Here is an 8625-nt window from a genome sequence, read left to right as displayed (position 1 = left end):
TCATTTTGTATTTTGCTTTGTGTGTTACCTGTTGTTCTGTCTGTACAGCACTTTGGTTGGCCTTGGCGCTGTTTTAAGTGCTCTATAAATAAAATGGTATGGTATGGTATAGTCCAGTCATCTGGAAGCTCTGTCTTACCACCTTTAACAGCTCCTCTCTGAATTTCTCACAACATTCTTCCTTCTTCATCTTCCACCATCTGGTCTTCTTCTCTGATTTTACTCTTTTTCTCTTCTTCACAACAACAGTCATTCTACACACAACCATCCGATGCTGTCTGGCCACGCTCTCCCCTGCCACAACCTTACAGTCTCCAATCTCCCTCAGGTTTCCTCTTCTACACAGAATGTAGTCGACCTGCGTACTCCTTCCTCCACTCTTATAGGTCACTCTATGTTTCTCCCTCTTTTGGAAACAGGTATTGACTAGGGCCATTTCCATTCCCTTGGGAAAATCCACATCTGTCCTTCCTGTGATTTGAGAAAACTATGCTTGCTAGTTTTAAATTGCTTAAAACTACAGTTTCTTTAAATGATTGGAGTGGCCAATGGTGGCCTTTGCTTTAGCCAAGCAATAATAATAATAAAAAATTAATAAATAAAAAAATCTACTTCTATTCTTTTCCACAGTATAACTCCTACCCACTTGAATACCTTGCACTTGCACACATCAGAGTCAGAGTCAGAGATTCTTTATTTTCATTCGCACCTCATGTGGTACATGTGGTGGAGCAAAATTATGTACACAGGGTCCCAGTTACATCCAACAATAAAATATATAAAAAAAAAAACTGTAATAACATCTAAGATGTGGACTAAGAAAAACATCAACTAAATATACACTAAGCACTTATAACATAAAAACATTGAGCATCAGCAAAAACATGAGGTTAAGACATTAAGGACACATTAAGGTTTACTTGCATTCCTTGTTCTATTCCAGTCCAGGAAAACACTCATGTTGAAAATAACAAACATTCACCATCTGATCTTTCTGCATCGGGAGACATCAGCGTACCACACTGTTTGTTATTTTGAGACATTATTCATTTATAATTGCCTTTTTCTTTTGCATCAACTTCAGGTCAAATCAATTGAAACAAACACTCATCTTGTAATATATTAGGTAGAGATTATCAACCTTTTTACACATAGCCTGAAGGACATTGACTACAGCTCCAGTTGGATAAATAGGACAATACTATATGAAGTATGTGTTTCTCTTTATGATTTAAGAGGTTACTGTGATTAAATGAAACGAAAATAAAAACAGCACCAACACCACCAGACAGTTTTACCCCTTAACTGAGGGCACATACTGAACCGTGGTATATGTGTACCCCCACACCCCCAACAACTCTACAGAACTGTAGGAGAATGATCAGAGTTTTCCATAATTTTTGTGTTTTTCTGTGACAGTGACTGAAATGTTGGTCAACGTCCTGAGTATCTGCTCCGACGATGAGCTCATGAATGACGGAGATGAGATTTACGACGGTGAGAAACACTCATCTGCTGCTTTGACTGTAGCTCCATGGCAGAGCAAATGTTCCTGGTTATTCACTTCATTATTAAACAAAGAACTCAAAGATGATCTGCTGAAGAAAGTTTATTTTCATGATCATATTTTACACAGTTCAGACGTGCTAGCTGTTTAGATATCTCTCTGAGAGTAACATCATGACACTAATTATGGTCCCCTGCTGATAATGGTTTTGCTTGTTACTGCGAGTGTAAGTGTGTTAGCAAAACATTTGACGAATCACTTCACAAATGTAAATAATACACTCAAAATGTAATAATTTGGTGATCAACAGATTAAATTTTAGTCGCCCTCAATCAAGATGGCCACCACAGAGCTTGAGAGATCTCGTTTGTCTTTTTTATTTCTCCACTTATCTTTGAGGCAAAAACAGGAAACAAGAATCTTTAACCTTTAGTCATTGTCTTTAACCCTTTAACTACCTCACCAAGACAAACTATGGAAAATATATATTTTTTTCATTTCTTATCTCCTTGGGTGACTGATGACAACAATCGAGTTTTTCTTTAACATACCCTTACTCAACACTTTAATGTCCATTTTGTGAAACTTGCTAAAAAATGAAATTATAATTAGCAACATATACCTGAGCTTGTAGTAAAAGTAGACCAGCTAGTTTTATTTCATTAAAATAGTATTGAGATTATTTCTACCATCCATCCATCCATCCATTTTCTTCCGCTTATTCGGGGTCGGGTCGTGGGGGTAGCAGCCTAAATAGTGAGGCCCAGACTTCCCTCTCCCCAGCCACTTGGTCCAGCTCCTCCGGGGGAATCCTGAGGCGTTCCCTCCAGCGTGTCCTGGGTCTTCCTCTGGGTCTCTTCCTGGTGGGACGTTTCCGGAACACCTCACCAGGGAGGCGTACAGGAGGCATCCTAAACAGATGCCTGAGCCACCTCAACTGGCTCCTCTCAACGTGGAGAAGCAGCGGCTCTACTCTGAGTCCCTCCCGGATGATTGAGCTTCTCACCCTATCTCTAAGGGAGAGCCCAGACACCCTGCGGAGAAAACTCATTTTGGCCACTTGCATCCGAGATCTCGTTCTTTTGGTCAAAACCCAAAGCTCATGACCATAAATGAGGGTAGGAACGTAGATCTATCGGTAAATTGAGAGCTTTGCCTTTTGACTCAGCTCTCTCTTCACCACGACAGACCTGTACAGCGCCTGCTTCACTGCAGACGCTGCACCTATCCGCCTATCGATCTCACGTTCCATTTTTCCCTCATTTGTGAACAAGACCCCAAGATACTTGAACTCCTCCACTTGGGGCAGGACCTCCTCCCTGACCCGGAGAGGGCACTCTACCCTTTTCCGGCTCAAGACCATGGACTCAGATTTGAAGGAACTGATCCTCATCCCGGCCGTGTCGCACTCGGCTGCACACCACCCCCACTATAAACAGTGTTGGTGGTATACCGCTTCCCCCCACGGAGACGCCGGATGGTGGACCAGAATCGCCTCGAAGCCATGCGGAAGTCATTCTCCATGGCCTCTCCAAACTCCTCCCATGCCTGAGTTTTTGCCTCAGCGACCACCCGAGCCGCATGTCGCTTGGACTGCCAGTACCCATCAGCTGCTTCCGGGGTCCCACAGGCCAAAAAGACCTGATAGGACTCCTTCTTCAGCCTGACAGCATCCCTCACCGACGGTGTCCACCATCAGGTTCGAGGGTTGCCGCCATGACAAGCACCGACAACTTTGCGGCCGCGGCTCCGGTATGCCGCCTCGACAATAGAGGCACGGAACATGGCCCACTCGGACTCAATGTCCCCCACCTCCCCCGGAACATGTTCAAAGTTCTCCCGGAGGTGGGAGTTAAAGCTCCGTCTCACAGGAGACTCTGCCAGACATTCCCAGCAAACCCTCACAATACGTTTGGGTTTGCAGGTCTGACCGGCATCCTCCCCCACCATCGGAGCCAACTCAGCACCAGGTAGTGATCAGTGGACAGCTCTGCCCCTCTCTTCACCCGAGTGTCCAAGACATGTGGCAGCAGATCAGATGAGACAATGACAAAGTCGATCATCGAAATGCAGCCTAGGGTGTCCTGGTGCCAAGAGCACATATGGACACCCTTATGCTTGAACATGGTGTTCGTTATGGACAATCCATGACGAGCACAGAAGTCCAGCAACAGAACACCACTCTGGTTCAGATCAGGGGGGCCGTTCCTCTAGAACTCTAGATCCCCTCTAGATTATTTCTACGTTTTTCTTTATTTTTCATTATAGTAACATAGTTAAACTTATAAAGCATCAAAAGTAAGGAGTAGGAAAATTCCTTCAGCATATTCATGATGTACTAACACTTAAATAGTTATATTTACAGAAATAGATCAACTAGATGGTTCCAGTAAGTTGATTTTATAGCAAGTTATCAATTTCAATTACATTAGCTTAAATTTGCTACCCATACCATGAATTGACAAATCAACCGTTTGGGCAAGCACATTTAAAAAATATTAAACAAAGTTTTTGTGCTGCGTCAAGGGTCATATTTATTTTTACTAAGGCCTTTATCACCAAAATATGTATATGTACTTTGTATAAGTATCCAAACTTTTCAAAGTTTACACAAAAACAGTCTTGACGCCATACTTGATGTCCTGGTTTTTGACTTCCTGGTTGGAGGAGGGAATGACAAACCTACCTTTTACTGTCACAGTGCCATCTGGTGGATCTTTTTAGCATTACATACTTTAACTGATTGGTAGAGATGGCTCAATCAGAGTTAGGTTAGGTTCTCCCTTCTTTGAAATGACTCAAAATGTGGTCCACTGTTTGTTAGACCAGGCACAACGAGCATATTTCCACATATATAGATATTCTGGTTCCAAACAGTTTTCTGCTGTGACCAAACTACTGATAATCATGACCCCAGTTCTTGATTTCAACACAAACACTCACTTGGATTTCTAAAATGAATCAATCTTTTTTTATGTCCCTGGTTCTGTTACAGCCAATGCAGCAGCAGCAAGGAAAGAAGTGATCAAAAACAAAATCCGTGCCATCGGGAAGATGGCCAAAATGTTCTCTGTCCTACGGTGGGTTGAGTTCCACTCGTTTATATTTATACTGGATTTGTTCATGTGTGTGTGTATGGATGGATGGTGTGTGTGTAGATGTTTCTTTTTTACTTTTAAAGAAGTTGTCACCAGATCCTCTCTTTTCTTTCTCACCTGCCTCTGAGCTCTGGTGTTTAAATCTACAAGCATGTGTTTGTGTGTTTGCAGGTGTGCCGTGTAGGGAAGTGTGTAATCCTCTGAAAATCTCTCCTTACCACCTGCTCTCTGTTTCTCTTTTAACCCACTCACATCTGCCACCCTGCCACAAACACTCGCTGTGTCTGCGTCTCTCAGAGAGGAGAGTGAGAATGTCTTGACCCTGAAGGGTCTGACTCCTACAGGCATGCTGCCCAGTGGAGTGCTATCTGGGGGCAAACAGACTCTGCAGAGCGGTAAGTGTTTCACACGCATGCACAAACACTTTCTCCAGTTTTCCCCCTTAAAGCACACCTACAGAAACAGATATCTCAGAGGGAAATTGGCACCAGAGCACAGAGACGGTTAAAGCGCTCCGGGTCATCCTCCGGCTGCTGTTTTCCTCCTCTCATCCTTTAACCTCGCTCACCTCGCTCCACCTCACCTCACCAGCACCAAGGATACTAACAGCCTGCCGCTGGTTGTGTTTGTGTACGTGAGTGCAAGAGCGAGTCAGGAAATCACAGAGCGTAGGTAGCAGTGTTATTAAAAATGTTCAGAACCCTGGGAGGACTTACATCTATATTGTGTGCATGCATGTTAGAAAGAAAAGCAAGAGGACTAACACGGGCTGCTGCTAACACCAAACGCCCCCGATGCTGCCTCAGAGACGCTCTGAGGGCTTTACATGTTCAAAGCCTGAAACATGCCCCTGAGCCTGACTTCACAACTTTATACTTGGATTTCTGCCTTCAGTTCGTAGAGTTTAGATCCGGATTGAAAGCTCCCATATGGATGTTGAGGGTTAGTCTTTTGTCTTGCCTTCTTTCATGTTTTTGAATGTTCCTTTAATATTTGCATTGATAAAACCTCTTTAATCACTCTAAAAGAATGATCTGGTTTGGGTGTAATTTGGTCCACACACAGACTGGTGACATGTGAATGAATTGATGTGCAAGAGCTGGCCCATAGGAACAGGCACCAGAGGGTGTAAGTGGTGGCATCACAAGTGGAGCGACAGTGTTATCAGGCAGTTGTCAGAGCATCTGGCAGTCAGTCAGAACAGTGGATGAAGACCAGCAGACACAAAAAAGGCCTTTTAGTATTACCAGCGCCTGTTGGTGTTTGATGGGGCCACATTGTGGGTTTGCATTAGGAACAGGTGCATTGTGCAACTACCCAACATGCCTCATGTAAAGATGTCACAGTGACCCCATGTTGGAACCAACAAGTACATGAAGGCAGATCGTGAAGGTTCCAACCACCTAAAACAGACCGTATCCAGCTTGGAAAGTTGTTCTGTGTGTCAAGGCTTACAGAACCCCATGACGTTTGTGTCTGCCATCCAGACACAGCTACTGGACCTGTGTTGGGATGACACAGGGTGCAACAACAACCCGTGTCATTCTCACTGTCCCATGTTTAGGCTGCCATTAATAGAGCAGAGATGGCTGTGTTTGTAGTGATACTGTAACTAGAAGGTTTAAGTTGATGATGACAGGTGAGCAAAGGTTCTGCCTGACCACAGATGACCGTGGCTATAAAGACCCTTATTTCCTTACTGCTCCCCGGGTGCTTAAATAGCTGCCCGCTGCCCCACTAGACTTTATCTCACGTGTTGGGTCAGCAGTGGTATATGTACCCCCCCTCCAGAGAACGCACTCTGGTACTGTCTGTCAACATCGTCCACAGTGAGCCGTGTGTCTACAGACTGTCTGCATCATGCTGAGGTCCTCTCATGGTCTCCAGGTTCCTGATCCTTTCTTCAGTCAGTCGTCAGCAGATGTCAGCTGTGTCAGTGCTGATGTGTCAGAGCTCGAGGTCCAGTTCCAACAGCTGCGGGCCGACTTGCAGCAGGAGAGGAAACACCAGCTGTTCCACTGTTCTGGATCAGTGTTTAGTTTCGGGCCTGTCGCGGGACCAGCACTTTTGTCTATCTTAATGCAGACACTGGCAAAGTTTGGTTTAGTTTGGACCTCTCTGGGTGCTTGAACGTTTTACCAGTTGGCAAATTTTACAACAAAAAGGTCAGTTTTAGCTTAACAGCTTTTTTCAGCTGTACTGGAAATGGCTAACTTCCTGTTTGGTGTTAGCTCAGTTCAAGCACCGGCTTTTTTACCCAAAAGATGTTTGTTTGAGAAGTGAAATCAGCATCAAGACGTTCCTTTGTTCCCTGAGGCAAAGATGTTATGCATATCTGCACAGAAGCATGTTTCAGCCTTCACTTCGTTTTCCTTCTCCTCCTTCTTTTCTTGTGCATCATCTCTTTCGGACTCTGTCTTCTCTCTCTTCCTGTCGTTCTTTCTCTCTTATCTTTTGCCACCCTTCAGCTACCATTGAGGCCATAGAAGCTATCGAGACAGTTAAGGACGCTGAAGGTAAAATCCCTCCCATTTCACTGTGTGGTGTGTGTGTGTGTCTCTGGCATGGCGGTGCTCTCAGCCGCCGTGCTCTTGAGGTCAAAGATTTTCTTTACCAACGATGCACTGAGCTCTTCTAGCTGCTCTTAAACAAAGCTTAAAACCATTGCATGCTGAAGTCACCACATCTCTCTCCTGCCTTCTCCTGGGAGCTCCACTCAAACATTTATTTACATCCTGTTCCGCTGCAACAACGACACATATTTCCTGAACACACACGGAGAAGAAGAGCAGGAGTGGGAGTCGTAATGGTGAACAGGTTTCAACCTCGTATTTCATAAGTAATGTGATATTAACATGCACTCAGTCTGTTTCTCCATGAGCCGCGAGAGAACACAAGTCACCTGTGATGATGCATGGGAATAAATATAATCTGCTGGGGGGACAATTGTTTTATGAACAAAAACTGAACACTTTTTGTGTTTAAACAGCTTTCATGAGTCTCCTTCAGCAAATAGTCAGTGACCGAGCAGCAGAGAAAACAAGACTTTTTTTGTTGTTATTGAAGAAGTCCAATGAACTTTAAGAATATAATCCAAGCCTTTAAATCTGTGTTATAAATGTGTTTATTTTCCTAAAAGAACTATTTAAACTGAAGTTATGACAGGCCTCAGATGATGCTACTGAAGTGATTGTGGCATCCTCTGTGCACAGACTTTAGTAAGCTGCATGCTTTAGTTCCCTGCTTTGTGTTCAGTGCTGTCCTTAGCTTACCTGAAGTGCAATCCATAATTTGTCTATTCAGATGAATTATGGAGATTCCTTGTGTTTTCTTCATGCTGGTATGCCATGTAACCTCATGTGGTGCAGTATATTGTTGAATAACTATTTAAGAATGTGACAGTCGCCTTTGTTCAAAAGTGGTTCTGATCGCTCCAGATATTTTTTTATGGTCTTAGAACATCTGTAAACATGGAGAGCACAGCTGCTTTTTATAGTTTTTATAGTTTCCTGTGAAAAGATTCTTACTGTTATTTTAGTGCAAATCAGAGACACAAGTTCAGGAAGTAATCTGTTGGTTCATTGTAACTCTCCCCACCTGTTCAGTCCTGTCCTTGAAAATCTGCCCCAAAACAACTTTAATAATAACAACAATAATAATAATAACAATAATAATAATAATAATAATAACCATAATAACCATAATAATAATAATAATAATAATAATAATAACAACAATAACCATAATAATAATAACAATAACAACAACAACAACAACAATAATAATAATAATAATAATAATAACAATAATAATAATAATAACATAATAATAACAACAACAATAATAATAATCATAATAATAATAACAATAACCATAATAATAATAATAATAATAATAACAACAACAACAACAACAACAACAATAATAATAATAATAATAATAATAATAACAATAACAACAATAATAATAATAATAATAATAATAATAATAATAACAATAATAATAATAATAATAATAATA

At 42.3% G+C, this 8625-nt stretch overlaps 1 protein-coding gene across 1 annotated transcript in view; it reads left to right on the top strand.

The window, feature by feature from the left end:
• ppp3cb (protein phosphatase 3, catalytic subunit, beta isozyme) overlaps window positions 1-8625 on the top strand; it is a 69528-nt gene that overhangs the window by 56698 nt on the left and 4205 nt on the right. The window contains exons 9-12 of the mRNA XM_037675114.1: window positions 1420-1497; window positions 4503-4587; window positions 4903-5000; window positions 7074-7121. Of these exons, the coding sequence (XP_037531042.1) occupies window positions 1420-1497; window positions 4503-4587; window positions 4903-5000; window positions 7074-7121 (309 nt within the window). The remainder of the gene's footprint in view (window positions 1-1419; window positions 1498-4502; window positions 4588-4902; window positions 5001-7073; window positions 7122-8625) is intronic.

This window comes from Nematolebias whitei, chromosome 4 (assembly GCF_014905685.2).
Source record: "Nematolebias whitei isolate Nwh7 chromosome 4, NemWhi1, whole genome shotgun sequence".
Classification (NCBI taxonomy): Eukaryota; Metazoa; Chordata; class Actinopteri; order Cyprinodontiformes; family Rivulidae; genus Nematolebias; species Nematolebias whitei.
The sequence above is the reverse complement of the archived record's forward strand: the minus strand, read 5'-3'. Positions and strand labels throughout refer to the sequence as shown.